The 22,336-nt window shown below is 42.9% G+C and overlaps 1 protein-coding gene across 4 annotated transcripts in view; it reads right to left on the bottom strand.

The window, feature by feature from the left end:
• Window positions 1-22,336, bottom strand: part of abr (ABR activator of RhoGEF and GTPase) — a 121,965-nt gene that overhangs the window by 28,475 nt on the left and 71,154 nt on the right. For all 4 annotated transcript variants that reach the window (XM_070916910.1, XM_070916911.1, XM_070916912.1 and 1 more), the window contains 8 exons: window positions 22,162-22,283; window positions 19,965-20,133; window positions 17,917-18,036; window positions 17,550-17,625; window positions 17,304-17,408; window positions 14,695-14,769; window positions 9,008-9,105; window positions 8,780-8,911 (listed from right to left, as the gene is read on the bottom strand). In XM_070916910.1, coding sequence (XP_070773011.1) covers window positions 8,780-8,911; window positions 9,008-9,105; window positions 14,695-14,769; window positions 17,304-17,408; window positions 17,550-17,625; window positions 17,917-18,036; window positions 19,965-20,133; window positions 22,162-22,283 — 897 coding nt within the window. The remainder of the gene's footprint in view (window positions 1-8,779; window positions 8,912-9,007; window positions 9,106-14,694; window positions 14,770-17,303; window positions 17,409-17,549; window positions 17,626-17,916; window positions 18,037-19,964; window positions 20,134-22,161; window positions 22,284-22,336) is intronic.

The following is a 22,336-nucleotide window of genomic DNA, read 5'->3' as shown; positions in this document are numbered from 1 at the left end:
AGAACACAGAGCAGAAACAGGGGGCGCATCTCCATGCAGACTTTAACACACAGGACACTCATGCATTGACCCCACAGGGATTTCAAAGGCCCACAGCTGAGGTGAAACCTAGACAATCCATGAGTTGAGCATCGCAGTGTGCTGGCAGGCAGAGCCGAGCGTGAAATGAGCTTTGCCCCTCACAGAGTCAGACTGGGACTGTGGTGAGAGGGATGAGGTGAATCTCTTCCTCAATGTCATGTGTTGTCTGTAAATCCGCAGCTTGAGAGAAGCCAGGGAATGTGTGAGTGTGAAGTTTAAATGTGATTTGGAAGAAAAGATGGCTGCCCTGGACCAAGGAAAGGTCCCAGGATACAACGAAAGAAAAACTGTTGATTCAGAGAGACCACAAAAGAGGGAACACAGAAAGAGTGATTTCCCTTTGATATTGAATAAAGTATATTTTGTTGGCGTGCTAGCAGTAGTCCCCTAGTATGAAAACTGGATAAGAGCTGATTGTTTTAAACACAGCAGGGTGACAAAGACAGCGAGAAGTTGGGGTGTTAACAAAAAGTCTACTTGTCATTATTAATGACCACTTCTTGCTTCTCTCTGTGCTCTTGTCTCCCAACTGCAGAGCCTCTGCATTATTCTGTTCAAGTCTCAGGCTCCAACGCTGTTAAGCAGCTGAAACAATAAGAGAGGCACTGGGAAATGTTAATAACAACCAAGATAACTGACCCTGATTGGTCAAAACAGAAAAACTCAAGCTCTTAAAGCCGGACTGAGAGGCTCTCATCACCTCTCGTGGTTTTATCTGAGCGTAGAACGGACAACCTCTGTGTTCAAATATGACACTCTTTGTATTAGCTGACCCCCCCCCCCCCTCCCTTCAGACTGCTTCCAATTATTTCTGAACCCTGACTCTTCCACAAGACAAAGGGGCGGTAGTAAATGTGTGGAGAGATTCACTGTGTCTCTCTGGAGAGCATTTCATTTCTCAGGCTGTGATGAGCTCCTTTGTTCTCACTTTAACTCTCAGCATCACATAATTGGCCACCATCTGGGGCTCTCATTCCTATTGTCCTCCTCCATCTCTTTCTCTTCTGCGCTCTCCACGTGTGCTGCATATGCACGTTCATGGTAGGAAATCATACATCTGTTGCCAATCCTGAACGCTTCCCTGAAACATTATGTAATGTTATAATGAGGAGAAATTACAACACTGGCTTGCCCCTCGACATCTTCGAAGGTTCTTCGGAGAGCAGTGTGTTTGTAGACAGACTGAGACGGATACATGGGTTGGAGAGGGAAAAGGCGACAGAGAGATGTGAAGGAGGTCACACAGAGATCCTTTGGCCTTTAAATGGCCTTTTTAAATTCTGTTTTTATTCTTTCACGGGGTCCCCAGACATCCAACAGCTACAGCAAAGCCTTTCTGCTTTGCTCTTCCTACACGGTTCACGCTTTATCCTCGGCTGAATCGACGCCTCCGACTTGTACAGAGTCCAGCAGCTGAGGTTTTAACCAGTTCTGGCATCCCTTTACTCATAACTGGTTCGATTCAGAATTTTGTAAGATAATAAGTTTTGTGTAGACATTCGTAGTCGAAGCCTAGTGGTGACTTTTCCTCTTGTGTCACCATGAGGTTGACAGTTTAGGCTTTTCCTGAATGTCTCAACAACTATTGGATGGATTGTCATGAAATTTGGTACAGACATTCATGGCAATTTAACGTTTTTCAGTTTGTACCTACAATACTTTGGTCAGTGATTTGAGTAATGATGGAGCAGACTACACAGACTGAAAGCAGAACTGCGAGTCAAAGTGCAACCAACTAATGCTCACAATACAACTGTATTTAGGCTACTTGCTCTACATGATTAACATCATTCCACTGATGTTTAGGTACACAGCCTTCATCAGAATGTGAGGAATACAACTGTATACAAGGTCAGGACAGTCCAACACACCAACTTTAAGAATATGGCAATATAACAATACTTCAGAATTACTCATTCTTGCCTTTTCCTCCCAGCCTAGAACATCTGATTCCAACAAAAAAACACCCCAACAAAAGCATCGAGCTGGATGACAAATGTGTCTGTTTTGTCGTCACTCTCACACAGAAACTAGATTTGGCAGGTCAGAGGCTTTTCCTATTCTACTCACAAAGAGAAAAAAAAGTGGGTATCTGCACGTTTGCATGATCTAAGAACGCTGAATGACAGGAGCGCATGTAGTTATTTAGGGCATGCATATCCCAAGTGGCAGCGAGTGGATGTTTTAAGTGGGAACAAAGGCTTTCTAAGTGAGGGTTGTGACGGAGGAGCTTCTTTGTGGGGAGATGACAGGGAAAGACTAAAAATCCATCAAAACGCTGCTATCAGCTCCACTGATCAAGGATCGTCTGATGAGGAAGTCGGCTTAATTGGGGCTCATCAATAAAAAAGCACCATATGCTCAAACACAGACAGAATATGAGGAATGAGCCTCATTAAAAACCATAGCGAAGACATAGAAACTATAGGGTACATTAAAGAATAAAATAAGCGGGTTCAGGAGCAAAAGAGCAATGAGGGTTTGGACGGTCTTTGTTATTGAATGAATGTACACATTCCATCCATCTACATCCCCCCCCCCCCCAACACACACATCTAGCCAGACAAAGGAGACGCAAGCTAATAAACACCAGGTAATGTAGCAGGCTGAAGTTATTGATATCATTTACAATGCATTAGCCCATCACCCATTGGTGTGTGTATATGAGTCTGGTTTGTCCCCAGGGGGGCCGAACACACACACAGCAGAGTCCCATCTGTTAGTGTTGTTGACAGCTGTGTGTGTGTGTGTGTGTGTGTGTGTGTGTGTGCGTGCGTGCATGCGTGTATGGCTGCAGGGGGTGTGTAGGGTGGAAACATGACAGATCACAGCCCTACATGACAAGGAGCAGAAACAAAATAGATGACACCATCTAATTTATACTAATACCTACACACTGAAGCGTGAACACACTCACACACAAACACACACCCTCATTAGAATCACTGAGCTCCATGTTCAAAACAAATACTACATGAAATACCACCACCCTGTACGCCCTAGAGGCAAGACATTTTTTAACAGAAATTACACAGAAAAAAACCCCCAACCATTTGGGAGTCCTGGGCATGAAAAACAAAAGAAAGGAAAAAATAATTGTGTTCCCGTCAGTGTTAATTCTGTGCCACAATGCAACAGTTTTATTTAGATGACTATAAAATATAAAGAATCCAAAAAAAACATCTTCATTTTGAGCTGATTTTGTTGCCAGTTTCCTCATCTGCTTACAAATTTCACTGTTTTTCTACTGACATTTCCTTCACGGTTTACACATACTGCACATATTACTAAATGCACTCACCAGGCTATGTTTTATTCCCATGACAGCCTGATGTTGGCATGACGTTTGATCGAGTGCTGAGAGATTAGATCAGGGTTTGAGGCCTGCACTTCCTGCACTGGCTGAGTGCCACAGGTCCACAAGCTTCACCACCAATTCTCCAGATGGCCAGCCTGCTATTAGCCCCGAACAACGGCACGTTCACCAATAAACCCTTCGCATAGCACGTAAATGTCAAACTTTGCATCTAATGCTTCATGTAGAGGAAAACGCTTCGGTTAAGTGGGAATGAGAGTGCAGATAAGATGCTCGCCCTCAAACTTTACAACCCCTCTGCACCCGTAGTTACAGTAACGCCGGCTAATGCGTGCACCCCTGTCCAGCTCCGCGGCTAAGAGGGAGCTAAGAGCTGCCAGGAACAAACAGCTTCATCGCCCTTTCTATTTTTGTTCCCAATACCCAACTTTCTCTGGCTCCCATTATCTCTGGGAAGACGTTCAAAACGTTCAGGATACTGCTTATTGAAGGACCCACTGCTGCGATGGGGGGGGGGGGGGGGGGGGGGGGGGCTGACATGCACTCACCCCTGAATAAAAACAAAACCCCCAGCGGGGAGGTGCACAAGTCTTAGGGATGATGGGAGGACAAGGGGAAGGAGGGGGTTGAGAGGTTGAGGTGGTGTCCCTTTGCTGGGGACATTACATTACAGGACTGAATGTAGGGAATAATAGGATTCTCAGATGCAGCTGCAGCGTCGCTGATAACCTGCCAATATGCATCTGATAACGTGCCTATATGCAAGTTTGCTGAATTAGCTATCAGCAATTCCTGTTTGCAACAAACCCATGAACGTACAGACAACTATCACTGGATTCCTTTGATTCTGAAGAAAACTTAAAAACATGATGATTCCCAAGCAAGTCCTGCAGTTATAAGGAGGGTCTTTTTCCTATGATTTCAAAGCTGATTTAAGGATATGTATTCGTGATGCACAGCAGACATAATGATCCTCTGGAAGTGAGTCACACTGAATCTAAAAATATGTATATCATTGTCAGTATGTTCAGATTTGTCTGAGCTATGACTCTAAGAAGGAGTACGCATTTTGATGCAAATTGCGGCAATGAGGCGTTCAGGGTTTTAAAGAACCTGAATTGCCTCCAACTGCTGATCGTGTTGATAAGACGGCCAAACTACCTAACCAAAGACCTAACTTCCGGTTGTTTTCAGAACACCAGCATGCGCCTGTCAGTTTCACCTCACATTTGATTACCTCTGCTCTGAGAAAACCACCTCAAGGACGTCAATCTAGGACCTTGAGAAGTGAAAACCCATTTCCTCTTTCTAACCAGTCCTCAACAGCGCGACAGCCGACAGAGACTAAACGACTGATGGTGCTGGTGGGTGTATGAAAGACAACACACACTCTCCCCTGATAAGTCAAGAAATAAAAGCCCTAAGAGGTGAGCCCAGGGGAGGCTGGGATGGGGTGCATGAGGGCTGGGTTACCAGATGAAAGCACTGCTGACGCATTTGTGCTACACAAAGCACTGGGGCTGTTAACCTAAACAGTTACATAACTGGTCCTCTGAAGACAAGTATTGCAAGCTACAGCTGGCACATAAGGGTCACTTGGGAGAACTTGCTCAGTGCATGAGGCAGACCAGGAGATTTTTTTTTTGCACTTTCCACTCATAATCAGTTGAGAACTTGCTGTCCTTTTATAGCAAGACTTGACACAATCCAGGCAACCAGAGATTTGAAAAGCTTCACACTGGCAATGAAATATTATCAGAAAATGACAAAGCCTGATCCTGAATGAGTTTTTAATTAAAAATGTCCCATTTTCTCAATGGAGTACAATCTAGTGTCAACACCTGACAGCAAAAACAATCAAAGTTTCCAATTGTACCTGAGGTCACACCATGTGTACAAAAAGTTTGTTTAGCCAGAGGACAATCAATGCTTACAGAGGATAGATATCAGTGACAACATGCCAAAGAAATCACACACTGGAGGCAGCGCTTTTCTCTAACTGGGAACTATAATAACTGAAAGCTGATAATGATCTTTTTTCCAAATCGTCTGCTCGGAGACATTTAAGAATCCATTTGTGTTGTCAGTTTGAGAGACAGGGGGGAGCGCAACCCCCGACATTGTTTCCATTTAGTGGAGGATTAGCAACGTGACCTCAGAGATCAGAGGTTATCTGCTCGGGGGACGTCAGTCGGGTGACGGGCTGGAAATAAATAGTGGTATTTTCCCCTGTGGACAAGCAACTCAATCAAGCTAACATGAGTGTGCTACTGTCGCCTTTCTCTTATGCTTTTCCTTCACTGTGTTTGTGTGTGTGTGTGTGTGTGTGTGTGTGCGCATGTGCTCACTGGTGGACATCACGAACAATATACCTCCTGTGTATAAAGGCAATCAAAATAAAACATCTGGCCTGTATCGCAACATCTTCTGATGACAGAGGCGATCAACTTTCTCATCGGTAACAAAGTGAAGTAACAGCAGTGGGTAAAAAAAACGAAAACTTCCAGCCCAATATGCCCATTTACGGTCACTCAGTATTCCAAGAGCTTGTTAAATAAATCAGAGGGTCTCCGGAGACGAAAGCAAAACAGTGAAGGCTCTTTCTAAAATCAGCTTCACCAGGAACGCAAACAGCTCGGGTCCAAGTGAAAGTCTCTTTAGGTATGCGCTTTGGACTGCAGAGTAGACTGATGTCCCTCTGGCCAATTCTTTGCAAACGTTGTACAATACTGTCATATCCATATGACATGAGATCTCAGTCATATGGATCAGTCCCACCGTGACTAAACCACACATAAACACTGTGCGGTCAGAGGAATTACTCTTTACTCAGGGTTTCATCTTGTTTTACTGACGACAAACCAAAACCAGACGGAAGTGAGCGTTCAACTTCGGTGGTGAAGTTTATCTTGAAAAAACATTTCATGGTTCATGGATTACATGTCCTGGCATTCGGAGTCTCATGATAGTAAAGGGAGGCAACAATGAGACCAGCATTCATTTATAGTGTAGATATACATTAACAGGCCGACTGTATATTGATTGATGGCGACAATATCCACAGCAAAAGTGTCTTCGTTGTACTTGAAAGATGTATTTTTCAGTTTTACCACCACAACCCTGGACCATCAGTGCCTTTGATAAAAAATATAAAATGTCGTAAAACAGTGAAAAATGCCTGTAAGAATTCCCATGGCGACATCTTCAAATGTCTTGTTTTGTCTGACCCACAGTCCAGAACCCAAAGATATATAGTTTACTATCATGTATGACAAAGACAAGCAGAAAATCTTCACATCTAAGAAGTTGGAACCAGCAGATATTTGGCATTGTTGCTTTAAAAATGCCTCAAACGATTATTTGATTATCAAACTAGTTGCCAATTCATTTTTGGTTTTAATTAATTACTAATGGTTGCAGCTCTACACAGTTGATGTAATCAGTGGAGACAATTTCTCTATCAAAATCGCTCGCTTCTTTCTCTACCAACTACACACCCACAATCCCAACAACCCCCTCTAAAGTACACACACACTCACACACCATTCCCACCCTCTCAGAGTCTGGGATAGAACATGCCATTCTCTCTCTCCATATCCATCCCCCTCTCTATTTTCCCCTTCTCACAGAGTCAGCGAACATGTGGTGTATTTATTTGTTTTTTTGGCTGTTGTTGGCTGGAAGTGGATGTTCCCAGCAGAAGCAGCAGCGTTTGTCTCTCTGACTGGCAGCCACACCAGAGAGGGTGGGTTTTACTTTCATATAAGATGCAGTGCTGAAACATTGATGAACCACTGTACCTTATGTGAAAAGATGGACCCTTTCACTAAGAAAATTGCATCAAACTATATATTATTCATCTGTATGGTTCTGCTTGAGGATTAGAGGTAAAACCAATTACAAAATCAATTATCTGTGGCACCTGTTTAAATGAAGGGCACACTAACCAACTAACTGAATGTATGATTGTGATGAAGTCCGTTTTCTGCCTCTCTCTATACACACAGACATAGAAACACATGTGCACACATACATACATGCGCACAATTCTTTTTAATCCTCTCATAGGTCAGGCCATCTTTCATCAGGAGCCGACTCCTGACCCAATTAACCCAATCACACGGACAGAGCAAGGCAAGGGTTAATCATTTTCTACCACACTACAGAGAGGCAAAGATTGACTGGTAACTATCCATAGAGTTCCATACATGTTATATTTTAGAAACATCCAAGGTTATAGTAAGAATAAACCCAATGACACGTTAAGATGCATATGATCGGATACGGTAAAACAAGAGTAAGCCTGTGCGCTGCACACTCCATCAAAGGCAACACTCAAGGACTCCACTCATCAAACTGAATGAGATTAAGCATGGAAAGTGGTGTTGACAAACAGGAAATGCTACATCAAATATGTCGGTGTTTTTTTCCATTCAAATACTAGAAGATCTACAACAGGAACTTATGTCTGAGGAAAAACAACATACCCACTCAAGAACATAAGGTTTATAAGATATTTTTGAGATGCATCCTGTCCTTTTAAATGCAACGTTACGTGAGTGATTCGTGTCTGACCCACTTTCTGTGAGACAAGAGATTTGTGATCCCAGTGCAACTTGTCACCGATACTGTTTTTACCTGCGACTCCAAACATTATTCTACATGCGACGGCAGCAAATAAACCTTGAAATGTTTTAACTGATTTATACCTTCTGTAAAGTTTGGGGAGTTAAAACATGTCAGAAGGAGTTTCAAAAATAACCTGCTTCAAGCTCACCTCTGGCACTGACACATGACACATCACTTGAGAAAAACATGAGGACATTTATTGATGACAAGAGCAACTAAAGCCCTCAGAGTTGACACAAATTCAGACGGTGAAGCTCCATCAATTACAGAGGAGGAAACTGCAGGAGCAGCAATTGGACTGAATTGCAAGGAAAATGACAGGAGTCAAGCGTCTCTTGACCAAACAGATTTTCCTAAGAAGTTCTGGAAAAATGGAAATATGACTCTTCCGTAGGCTGCTCTGCAAAACCTAAACAACGACGCAGAGTGGAGAACAGCATTGTGCCACGATACCGAAAGACCACTGATTCCACTGTGTAGGCAGGGTCTAGTTAACAGGGCTGAGAGGGGTTTTTATAGGAACGTTTCTCACAACAAGACAAGGGAAACCCCCCTTAAATAAACTCTCTTTCAGACTATTAATCCAACCAGCATAGTTAGAGGCCACCACGACAAAACCACTGCGTTGTGTGCAGAGGCTAGACAGCTAATTAAAATGAGTCACATGCTGGGAAATGTCCCCAAGAGGACACAGGCGCTTCTCTCTGTGCACAGCTTGTTCCTGTGATGGCCTGTCAACAGCTGTCCTCTTACCTGGACTTGCCCCTTTCCCATGATCTTGTCCACAATCTCGTTGTCGTCCTTGTTGAGCATGCTTTTGTCGTAACACTTCTCGTAGCACAGGATCCGCAGGTACTGGGAGCCTTCCAACTCAATCTCAAACTCCTATTCAACGACAGATACAGAGTATGAAATATTTGCAATTTACAGTGATGCAAAATGGAGCAATGTAAAGCAAAAGAAGATGTCTTGGTGACTGACTTCGTTCCACTGCGGCTCTGTGGTGTCTCTGAAGACACGGGTCTTGGCCTTGCTGACAAAGTATCCATAGGAGTCCACTTCAAGGGTGCAGTATAGATCTAGGAGGAGACACAGAAGGTAGACAGATCCATCAAGAAAACTGGAGCCTTGTTGACCACTGAACAATAAACATTTAGGTTTCTTGACTGCTTTGTCATTGTGTGTCATTTTATGAGATATCATGATGACTGTGGAGTCAATTTACATGCCTCTGTGAATCACATTTTTATCAACCAGTGAATATTTTCTATTTTTGCTTTCAAAAAATTACTTTCAGCTTTGCACTCATGCATCTTATAAATTCACAATCTAGAGAGTGGCGCATCCCATGGAATCAAAGTGCTTCTGTGCTGCATTTTGCCAAAGCTGGATCAACATCTTTCAGTGCTAAAGGCAACATTTCACTGACATCACTTTGTAGCATATGCATATCTCCATCAAAGTTCATCAGCAGTCAAAATCATATAAGTCAAATAGAAATGTAAACAGATACAATTCCTTATTCAAAAGTGTCATCCACACCTGAACCTATTTCCAAGTAGAAGTGTTTGGTTTTCACAATGACAGTCAGTATCTGAGTCTGGGATCAGATTTGTAATGAATGTGCACTTAAAATAGATTTAAAAAAGGCTACGTTCCATCAAAGTGAAACAGCGCTTTAAATAGTCAATATGTTGTTCTGACAAGACATCAATCTGCTGCCTGCGTACACATCCCAGCCCCTCCACTCTTTCCATCCTCACACCACAGCCGTGGCTCCCCGGGGATCAGCTCACACTCAGTTCTTACACGGAGCAATTAAGTCTGTTAATGCGTTTCTTGAACAACACGTTGCTGCTGGAGCGGTTCCTGCAGACCTCACTACCGGCTGTCTATAAAGTGTCTATAGTGTGTCCCGCAGCCTGGACCCTGGGGTTAACCCCCATCTGACAGCATGATGGATGGATGTACTGCTCGACCTTTCACCAGGAGAGTCACCGAGATTGGGCGAGGGAGCCGGAGACAGAAGCAGGGAGGGGGGGCTGGTTGAATCTCATATGCATATAAACACATACAGAGAAAATGTTTACACTGCAACATCAAAACTAATGGCATCATCAAAAACAACAGCCTGACCTGTGCCTTGGTTAATGTTACGGAGGGACACCACCTGGGTGAGCTATGACCAAGTGGAGCAAACGTTCAGCTATCACTAACAGGAATATACAGTGCATCTCATTCCATCTGGTTTCTTTCCTTCTTTGTTTGTTTTCTCAACATCCTGAAAGGCTCTGGCATAATTACTCCCAATGAGGAAGAGATTAGCGGCGGTGGTATGAGGGAAGTTCAGCGGAGGGGAATTCTGGGGGGCATGTATGAAACGAAGCAGTTATCGTACGCTTCCGCTACTTACGGGAGCATAACAGCTCGTGGTCTGACATCCCAGAAAATGCATAAACTACCTGTCAGAGTCTGCTTCAGTGAAGAGAGGGGACGACTTTTTTGATGTATCAAAACTGATCCTGATGCTAGTTTATACTGAGGCACACATTCAGTTTGGCACTTTTTTATGACCTCAAAACCAGCTGTTGAGTTCAATTTAGAAAAAAAGTAGTGAGGGCATTTGTTTGAGACACTACTGAGATTTTTTTTTCATCTAGCCGCGGTAAAGAGGAGAGTGTATTCATAGTGCTGAGCAGCTCCCAGTTTTCTCTGGAAGTTGATTTCCGCTCCATCTGAAATGGGTTCATGTGCCCAGACCTAAAATTCAAACAAGGCCAGGGAGAGCATATTTAGAGGTCTTTTTGTGTCCTCGCAGTGGATCCAGGGGGGCTTTGAGAAGTAGGACAGACTAAAAGAGGCCTGGAACTCCATGAGTTTTCATTTTCCTGGCAGGTCACCATCAGGCTCAAAGTATGAGGGGGATAAATTGGTCAGCATGGGGTCTCTGACCCTTAAATGCAGGGGTTAATGGATACCATCCCTTTCCATCTCAATTAACTGTGGCCTGCAGCCCGTGTGGTGTGTGTGTGTTCTTATACAGGAGGCTAATCTTTGCCCGAGGCCGCGTTGAATGCCTGGTCAAACTGCGGGTTCACAGAATTAGGAGACAAGTGATAATCAGTTAAACTAATAAGTGTCTCTGCAGCTACAAGGCCCCACCACCAGAACGGCTAACTGTCTGTATGTTTTGCTTGAAGGCTTCAGGAGAAAATATTCTTTTAAGAAACAAAATAAGGAGGGAACGAGCATAATCAAATTGTTTTCATGGAATCCAGAAGGAGAAACTAATAAAAGCATGCCAAACAATGAACGGGAATGCATGCAGCCATGGGCGGATTGGATTACACGCAGAATACACAAGAGTCATGAGAACATGTGAACACTTCGGGCCGAGTTCTGCCCTTCATTTTTATGGGAACAGTGACGAGTGATGAAAACGTTGGTTCTGATTGAAGCGTAAAAAACAGCTAGTTTGAGTTATAAAAATAACTTTCTTTTGTCTGGTAGCAACTGCACTATTATTCCATTATTAATTATATGTATCGAATTTTAACTGAATATGAAGTTTAAATCTCTTTAGGTGTTGTTGGACAAGCTCATGCAACTAACTGCAGACTGTGCCTTTGTGATGTCTCTCAGTTTGAAGACCTGTTGCAGCTCAGTTTGGAAGTTGCAGCAGCTGTTGAATACATATATGGGGCGAACAATGCATCACACGGAAATAAACCGAGAACAAAGTGAACATGTTTTGCACCTCTCTACTGGGTCATGTTTTCCACTGATATTATTCTTTCCAACAGAGTTTTTGGGAGATGCTCAACTCCCAGCTCCTTCCTCTGTGACCCAGTTTGACTACTTTGCCCTGGGCTGAATTTAAAGCCCTTTCCCACTGGGGGGAGAGGGGGGGGGGTCATTGTGACATAAATAACAGAGCTCCAGTAAGATATTGTACTACATGCTTATGTGATTTTTTAATCAAAAAATAAAAAAGGAACAAAAAGAGGCTGCAGCTGACGATTATGCGTCTACTTAACAATCTGAACCACTGAATAATGACTGCTATTTCCAGTCATTACACATTTCCCTTCTGATATGATAATAATTACCACATGCATCAACAGAAAGCACATACTGTACACACACATGCTATTATGCAAAAGAGCAACAAAATCCTTGACCAGAACATATAGTGGAGGAGACATCAACAGTGCAACTGAAACCACATCGAACTTCTAACACACACACACACACACACACACATAGACAGAATTACACAACAACATAGCCGCACAACATCTACATAAAAAGGCAAATTTGATCCCATCATTAAGCTCCATCTGGAGGAAATGGTGTAATTTTAGTAATTTGTGGTATTGGAAGGAATTATATGGGCAGAAGAAACAGTATTTCGAACACAATGTCTCCCATCAACTCTGATCTCTGGGCTGTTTTCACATCATCTGTATGTGAGAAAACCCAGAACTTCTGCCAGCGCTGGACAGGTTCAATAATCTGAACTCTACAGGGATATTAAGAAATACTACAAACATCCTGAAAGGGGTGAAAACAACACACTCCTGACACAAATTGTTACACGCCTTTGACCTTCAACGCAATTAGAAGTTGGGCATTTCAAGGCACACTGAGGTGGAGATATTTCTCAAATATGGCGTTTGAGCTTGATATGTGCAATGAACCAACTTTAAACCAGAAGATGCTTAAAGTGACTAATAATGCAATACAGGACGATAATTAATTAATCTCTATTTATTTATTAAAGTTAGTCAATGTAAAAAGTTTATATTAATAAAATGTATTAATTGCACAACATAGCTAACATAGAAGCGTCAATAAGCTGAATGTTTAACTGGCGATGAACAGCTGTAGTGGTAAATAAAACGTTGGGTAAACTTTCTCATTTCAGCATCATGGGTGCAGCCAGGATACTCCCACATAAAACACTTAACTACCCCCCCCCCCCCCCCCCCCACACCAACACACACACACACACACACACACACACACACACACACACACACACACACACATATGTAAGACACAGTCACCCACACAGCACACTCCTACCGACAAACACAGGTGTTTGGTGGCAGCAGTGGTGCACTGTGGCTGCAGCCGGTATGTTGTGACAGAGAGTTGTGAACACTTGTGAACAAAAAGCACTAAGTGATGTAGAACTGTGCATACATGAGAATTAATTATGGCTATTCTGGTATTGTCTTTTAAGCTAAACCCTTGGCAGATAATCAAACGTATGGTCTTTTATCTAACGGAGGATAATTTCATCCATGCTGTCTGACAAAGAAATCAGTCACTTCTTTGGCTGGATTCAGTGAAGAGGAGGGTTTGCTTGTTTTCTTCACCTGGCACGAGTGGATGGTGTGAGCGATCCCAGAGTTTACGAAAGAAAAAGTGCGAGAAAGACTTTCAACGAGCGTAAACTAAACATAAGCAGCCCGGGGGATGTGCGTAAATGCTACTTCAGATTTTAAGAGTTGAGGTGCATTCACTCTCCACTACAACCCTGATAATTACATTTTGTTAACATCCGACCCATTTAGAGGAACATTTTATTTTATTTTGACAAATGATTCCATCAGCTAAAAAGCTTCTTTGTCCATTGAACAGAGTGTGTAACATTGATGTATTTTAAGGATAAACGCTTCTGTAATGGCCATTATCATCACCACCACCCGAGTGACCCTTAACAATAGCAACACAGCAACTAGCCCACACTACGTCCATTGCTTGTATGCCACACCCTGACTCTATACGCTTCACTGAACACACTGACATCAAACTGCATCAGTGAAACTACCTAACTTCCCTCTACACACACACACACACACGTTCTTTCTTCATTTTTAAACCCTTCAGTTCTCCGCACTCCATCGAGGATCAAACAGGCTTTCGGAGGAGAGAGCTTTCCAATCCATTACCCGGGAAATTCCAGCAGGCTGGCTTTCATATACTGAAGGCTGTCATGGTAACTGAGGAAATCACATTTCTTCATCTCAGTCTCTGTTTCCAGATATTTGATATTTGAACTGGCGCTTGTGCAACAGGGCACAAAGTGTACCGCAGCACCAGCTGTCCACTACTCTGACACGTCTGAAACTGCACCGTCCTGCCAACATCACTCGGCTGATAATAAAACACACACACAGCTGTATCTGCACACATTATAATACAAAGCAACATTTGTGTAAGGTTGTCAATATCAGAGGCAACAGGCATTATGTTTGCCAGCAGTTCAGTTTCAAAATTGTCCTCTCCTGCTGTGCATGATTTTAAACATTCTCTCTCTTTCCTTTTTTGTGTCTTGAGTGATTATGTGTCATTTCTGATGTCTGCTAAATGAAAACAACCACAGAAACTCCACTGTGGCTTCCACTTCTCCTCTGAGACTCTCTCTTTCACTCTCTCCTGTCTTCTATACTCTCATCCTCCATCCATCCATCCATCTGGCCATCTCTGCATTGGGCCACGGCATGATGGAAACTGCATGTGTAGACTGCAGTGATTGACTGGATCATGTGTTTTGCTGGCAGACACATAGATGCACAGCAACTATGTGTGAGGGGATGCTGTGCTAGAGTGTGTGCACAAGTGTGTGTGGGGGGAAATGCCTTTTCTGGATGACTTACTGGCTGACTCCTTGAATCCTTTGGCAGAGTGGACGATCACATGCAGAAAGCCGTACAGGCCAGGAGTCTCCTCATCTGGAAAACAAGCGCACAGAGCAGTTAGTCCAGAGCCTAGTGTGAATATGGTGACATACTGTATTTGAAAGTAATTCAGAAAACAATGCAAAGATAAACAGTCATTGCAAATCATGACTTGTGGATTGATAGATTCACAGATAGAAACAAAGAAAAAGGCAATCACCCACTGAGCACTACTGTATCTGCTGATGTCATTTCAATCACATTCCTGCTGCAGATCTCACTGGAATATTTTGGTAGTAACTTCTACATTTCAGTTGTTGGAAAGTTCTCTCACTCCAACAGCTGCCTCAGGCTGTTTGTGCAGGTCTCTGTCCAGATCCTCTGGTACAGTGTAACATCAGCTACTGTACCTATAACATTCTCTTGTCTAATACCTCCATGATTGTCTCACATTAATCCTGGACCGTCTAACTTCATATCAAACCATTCTTTCTATATTTCTGTCACAGGATCTGAAGCTCTGCAGCTTCTTTTTGTACTCTTTGGGAGCATTTTTTGGGAATGAAACGTGCACCTCCTCAAGAACTAGTGGCATTCATCAGGAAGAAAAACCTAAGAGAGAGTTAGGATGATAATACTGAAATGTTCTTGCATCAGGCCCATAGTCAAGACACCACCTTAACCTTCACTTTTAAACTCTGTAATGTCAATGTCTGGAATCATTTGGAACAGCTAATCAACATAAAACTGAGTTACCAACACCCAGTTACTAATTTGTGTTTGAAAAGAGACACATTAAACTTTAGACGACATTGGCCAAGGCTTGAATGCAGCGCACCAGAGTAAAGGCTGAGGAAAGTAACTTATTTGAAGAACTAAGTGAAAATGAACTGTTATTACAACCTTTCGTCAGATTGGTATCAGACCTCACATCAACAAGCAGGCTTCTGCCATAACAACTGAGCTGGCCGCCGATGCAGGTTCGTGGGTGGACATTTGTTGGGTGGCCTGATATACCCCCCCCCCCACATGAAGGGGAGACAGTCTTGCTTTGGTTGAGGCCTGTGAAGCCTGGCTGTTTCCTGGTAAATAAACTACGATGGAGGGCTGCGGGACTGTTTGGAGCTCCACTGCAGGCAGCTGAGAGGAGAGCAGTCAGTGAGTGAGTGTGTGTGTGTGTGTGTGTGTGTGTGTGTGTGTTGTATATAAGCGACAAGGACGTTTCACAGGGAGAAGGTTCAAAGGTTCAGCTTCGAGGTGGCCTATGTGGAGCTTTTAGAGTGAAATTGAGATCTGTTTCTTTCAGTTATAATCTAACTTCAACAACAAACTGTGGAAATCCATTAACTAATGTGTGATAATTGATAACAATCCTATCAAAGGAGTCAAATGAAAGAGAATATTTAAGGGTCTCTATATCATCCATCCTCTTAGTTATGAGAAACATTCCTTCACCAGCTGGTCTCCATTTAAACCCCTACTGTGCTCCCTGCATGACATGTCACTGAGGTGTAGGTGTGTGTGTGTGTGTGTGTGTGTGTGTGTGTGTGTGTGTGTGTGTGAGAGGAAAATATCAACAAACTGAAGCACAATGACGGACCTGTTACAAAGCAGAAAGGTGAGGGTTTAATCAAATCCGCAGAGCGAGTTATCATGTGAGTTAAAACCTCCTGCAGTCGCCAAAGCAGTTAACATTATTAACCAAACTACTTTATCAATGAGCTCTGAACTTATACATATTTGAGAGAAACAAATTGAGAGAAATAAATAAATTGTAAATTGATATGATGTTTTTTTCTAAAGGAGGAACTGGGTAGTGAGCATGAATGGAAAAAAGCACTTCTCCCTCAAATAAAAAAAGTCACAGTACTATACTTCACTGTTCAGCTGGCAACTGACATCTGAGTGACTTCTTGTTTCCCTCGACGTTCACCAGAACACAGAATTAAAATGAAAAGCAAGAATCCCTATGATCACCACTTTAAAAGGTATTGGATGTCAAAATAATGGCTTGCATCAAGATACCATTGTGTAAGAAGCAAACATGGATCTTTTTTCTGTATGATGTGAGACAGATTAAGACAGTGTGCCTCTCAGTGTATTGAAAGCTCTTTGTCAGCTCTGTGGTTGTGCTTGTGTATTGTGTGTGCATGTGAAAGCAGAAACCCCACGTGCCATTCGGGGAGATCAGAGTAGGTCGGCCAGATGGCTTTAATGTCACCACCAGCCTCTGAAAGCGAACGTGAAACGTGGAGATCCGGAGCAAAAACAAACATATAGGAGCTGAGAAGCTCAGCGCAGGCCACCGCCGACACACTGCGTGGCACTGAGTGCTACGAGCTAGATGAGAAACATATTGTAACCTAGATTCTCTCCTGCAAGGCCCCCCTCTCTCATTATGTGGCTTTTTTTTGTGTGCTGAGAGTGTAATAGATGCTTTTGTGTGAATCTAAACTCAAAGCGAGAGGAGAGGAAGGAGCAATGGGAGACTTTGTGGGTTTGTGATTGCGGAAAGAAAAGGAGAAAGCAAGAGAAAGTTACATAAGAGGACGAGGATAAAGAAGATATTGTGTGCGAGTGTTTCTCACCGTCTTTGTTACTGGTGACAGGAATGTTGTGGACAGTTCGGAGTTTGAAACAGGAGCTGGTCAGGACCTGGAGCTCGACGGAGCTCAACACACATGACTGGAGATCTGAAAAACACACAGCTACGGTCAAACCTTCACTTTTCTGTGGTACAGTGTGCAAACAGTGGTTTTAAACAACTTCAAGATGAAGCACACAGTGTTTTCTAAGGACAGAAATAGAACAATTATATCCAAAAGCAGTGTTACCTTTCTTCTGGAGTTTCTGGATGCTTTCCCTCCACTCTGACCTCTCGTAATCAGAAGAGAGGAGGAACAGGTAGCTCTGGATACACACAGAAAAAAGCACGGTTGACAAACACATCAAGGTAATCTCCTCTGCACTAAAATCATTACTGAAAGAGCATTAGAGTCTTAGAAAAGTATTGAAGATTTTGTACAGAAAGTAGAAAGCAGAAATGTATGTAAAAACCACTAGAACAGCTATAACCATCCGACTAAATCTGATCGACTACAAAGGACTCTTTCGAAAGGTACACGTCTCCCTCCAGTGGTGAGAGTCGAGCATTGCAGCTACATGGATGCAGCGAGTGAGAGGACGGGACGGACAGATTACCTTTCCATGTTTGTTGTGGATGCGGAAGGGGATGGTGGGGGAGTGCAGGAGCAGCCACGACTCCTGTTCATTCATCTTCTTCCTCAGACGCTCCACGCGGCTCTGACCCTTCGGTGCTTTCTAAACACACACACACACACACACACACACACACACACACACAAACAATCAAACAGACATATAGAATATTTATAATATAGAATTTGTGGAATAGCTGTAAATCAGCAAAATATGAGGCTAATTTCATTTTAATATGATACCTGAAGTCTGATTCTTTGACTCCACTAAAAGATTGTGTCGCCTTGAATTCAAGGTTGATCATCATCTGTGTGCATGTTCCTTTCCACCCTCAATTCTCTCAAATCATAAAAGCAAACTGAAGCGTGATAATAATGTGAACTGAATGTTTGTGCATCCACACCCGTGGTTTGTTGGATGCTGTACTGACATGAAATCAAACTTTAAGTTGTTATCCAACAGGAACAACGTCAAACATCAGTATATTCTGAAATAAAACTAACTCGTTTATGCACTATTTTTTAACGACCTGTTAAAATTAGACCTATAGATTCATGACTACTGTGTCCTTATTGTTCTTGTCAGCCTGGTATCAGCTTACTGAAATCCTTGCTATTTTCCAGGAGAGACTGCAGATCAGCCCCTGAAAGAGAGCGCTGTGCTTTGAGAGTCTTGATATATAATTCAAGGATCTCAGCTTCTTGTCAGTATTGAAGGAAAACAAATACACACACCCTCCCTGCCCTCACCAGGAAACCGTGAGTCAGAGCCTGGATACAATCAGCTGAATCTCTGCCTGCTCTGGCCTCCTGACTCTAAATACCAGCCGTGGTCACTCGCTGTGCCCTGGGAGGGTGAGTTTAACACAGTGAGAGAGGAATAACAGGAACTCTCTGCTCCTGAAGCCTTCAGAGTGTCTCAGCCGGGGGGCCTGGGGGTTTTATACTGTACACACTTGGAACTGTTGGAGGCTTATAGCATCTTTTTTTTCAACCTCTGTTACTATTGTTTCATAGTTTCAGCACTGATAGGAATAGACGAGAAAGGCTGATGCAATGGCAAACATTTGGCAGGATAAGTGTGAGGCAGCGCTTTGATCACTGGTGCAAATCACAGTAACAATTTGGAGATTAGGTGGGACATTTTTAGACTTTTACTCAGGAGAAAAGGAACATTTCTGTTTTGAGTTTCATGTTTTTCCCCAGTCTGAGTATCTATATTATACATGTTTGGATTTCACATGTATTCTTTTTGTCTGTATTTGTTTTACACATTTCACAACTGCAGGACTTTCCCTACCTTACCTCAACCCTGTCTACGACAAACAAAGGTGTGGACGACAAGTTCTGAGTTAAAAGGAAGCTGCAGTGCTTCCAGTAAGGAAAACTGATAAGGGGGAGTCTTCCATGAAAGTCTGCGTATGCCTTGATAAATACATAGATGGCTATCAAAGTTTCACTGGACACATTAATCAAAACTTCCCTCCTGAGTCACTTTGTGTTTCTTAGAACAATAAGAACCCAGCTAATGATTCATTTAAGGAACCCAACACGTCATACAATAATAGCTCCAGAATTCCTCTGTCCTCTGAGTGAACACTGTGGCATCAGTCTTAGATGCTTTTTAGTTTTAAGTTTTAAGACGTTACACATATGCATGTTTGTGAAATGCTTTCAAAGTCAAACTAACTGTCAGCCATCAATACACATAGTGAAATGTGGAAGCATTCCTAGGTATTCATGTTAAATGATGTGTCGACCCAGCAGTGGGTATCTGGCTGTGCCCCGACCTAACGTACCTTCAAACTGCCTTCGTATCCCACACTCACCCAAGCAGACACTCGCCTGTTTGACCCAGCTTTACATCTACATTATATCTACTAACTCTCACTCTATCTACTCTTTTGTATTAATACAGATTAACAGCGGTTTGAGTCCCCTGTCTCAGTGTTAAACCCGAGCTATGCAATTCTAAGCCATCAGAGTACATTGAACTTGGCTCCACATGCCAGTAAAAACCAACAGGATTACCTTCTCTTTCTGTATCTCGCTCTTTAAGACTGAGATCTTGATCTTCATCTCCTCGATCTCGTGCTCCGGCAGGACTTGGATACTGGGGCAAGAGTCGGAGTCGTCGAGGGTCTGGAAAGTCAGGTCCGCCAGAGGGATGTACCACTTGCACTCGTACTGCTGATGGCGACTGCAGATGAGGGAGAGGATGAACACAATTAGCACAATTAGTCAAACAATCATACAATAAATCAGTTGAGGCAGTGAAAAAACACCTGCAAATGAATAGCAAACAAAACTGTCCAGATGGACGGTTTCCAGGTAAGATGTCACTACATGTCATCATTTAAGGAAGCTTTGAAATGCCATAATTAATATATCTCTAGACTAATTTTGACAAAGCGTTCCTAATAAGAGATGATTTAATTCGTCACTGTGATGTGGTGAAAAAGACATTACTGTAATGGACACACATCATTACAACAAAAAAGTTAAAATATTCACCGTTTTATAAAAAAAGAAAAGAAAAAAAGAACATGCAACATCCTACCAGCCTTATAAATGACACTAATTGGCCAATCGAGAGCACTACAGTTTAAGGTCATACTCATGAATGCATTACTTTTCCATTCAAAAGCGTGCTAGTTTTACCTCAGAACTAATTTGATCTTAACACATGAAAATAAGGAATCATTTTCAGCCTGTTCATGAAGTCACAAAGCTATATTAACGAAAATGATGCACGCTCAGCACAGTGCTACTTCTATCAGATTGATTTGCATTGTCACTAATGAGACCTTCATTAGCATTCCTGGGTGCTGTACACTCATTACCAGTGCCACACACCTTCATCAGAAGGCTAATTTGAGCAGCGTGATAATGAGAATCCACACTGGAAACAAAACTCTCACTTGTTGGGTCTAAAATCTTAATTCAAGAGCATCAAAAAGTTTAATTTAAAATAGATTCTTGCACATTTCTGATGGCAATACACAGGATGCTTTTAGGGGGAAATGGGTGTGAACATTATTATTATTTCATACATGTGTTTCAACTTTACACCTTCGACTGTACACCTTAGTTCAGCCACAACAAAAACAACAGCGATCCACTTTTGGCATTCAAAGCTTATTCACAGACGTCAGCAGCAGAAATACGGGCTGTTCAGTTCTTTATCATCCAAGTACACCCCCCCCCCACATCTGCATTATCAAACCCTTTGCATCTCAATGCTCTCTGGTCTTTTGGGAAATCTCTGTTTTGCAGACCTTCCATTCGTGCACTCCTAGCAGTGTCTAGTCACACATCAACACACCACTGCAGATATCGCATACAGATACACAAATAAAAGGGTGGGGCTCAGTCAGATACATAATAGATCATCATATCCAATCTCCTGGCCCTTTAGTAACAATAGCAGCGATGGAATATACATAAAGAAAATTATAAAATGCGTATTCAGGAGCATGTGGCAGCAGAGTCAATGTAAATATAACTAATTCCAAAATGATAGAACAGAGATAATCACAGGATACAAGGGGATTAAGGATCCTCAGTGACTTAACCCAAGCTGATTGAGTTTCTGGATGGTTGCTCTGCTCACACTATGTGTGTGTAGCCTGTAGGCAGCACGCTGAGATAACACCCTAGACCATAATAGTCTGATTTACAGGGTCTGGTAGTTATGGCAACACTATGTGTTCCTCCAAGTGAGGGGTTGCTGCAAATGACACAGACGAACGGTGAATGTCAACCAAAATAAGATCCAATCAGGCTAACAGCGGCCGCCACGCTGACGAAGCGAGCGACATGCAATCCCGTAGATGTGACACTTAATCTATGGACATGTGTCAAGCCTTTAGACGGAGCATCACACTCAAACAGATTGCTTCCTGACACACACAACCCTCTGCTTGGGCTTACTCTCACTCTCCAAAACACCAGAGGCAAAATGCCTGCTAGTCTTTCTCTTTGTTAGCGAGGCTTCAAAAAGCCCTCCTGCTTTGCAGAGCCAGGAACAGAAGGAGAGACAGGATCTTTCGTAAAGTGCCGGTGTCATCCTTTCTGTTTCACTGTCGGGGGTCGACGTGCTGATGTGGAAGGCAAAATGAATGACATGCAGATAGAAACATAGAGAGGACAGCATGTTCCAGTGGCTCTGTGGTACATACACTGTTTTGATTCTCGGGATGGAGAGGGAAAGGTAAAGCGGACTCACCCCACAGAAGTCTTCTTCATCTTGGCACAGAGCAGCAGATCAGTGAAGAGGAAGACGTGCCGTACCTTCCTGGAGCTTTCCGACACTTCCACCAAGAAACCATCCTTCACTAGCTGACGGGCCTAGGAGAAAAGCTGATGTCACTTCTTTTTCCTTCAAGTCGAGGAAAAACACA

This window comes from Enoplosus armatus, chromosome 13 (assembly GCF_043641665.1).
Source record: "Enoplosus armatus isolate fEnoArm2 chromosome 13, fEnoArm2.hap1, whole genome shotgun sequence".
NCBI classification, from domain to species: domain Eukaryota; kingdom Metazoa; phylum Chordata; class Actinopteri; order Centrarchiformes; family Enoplosidae; genus Enoplosus; species Enoplosus armatus.
The sequence above is the reverse complement of the archived record's forward strand: the minus strand, read 5'-3'. Positions and strand labels throughout refer to the sequence as shown.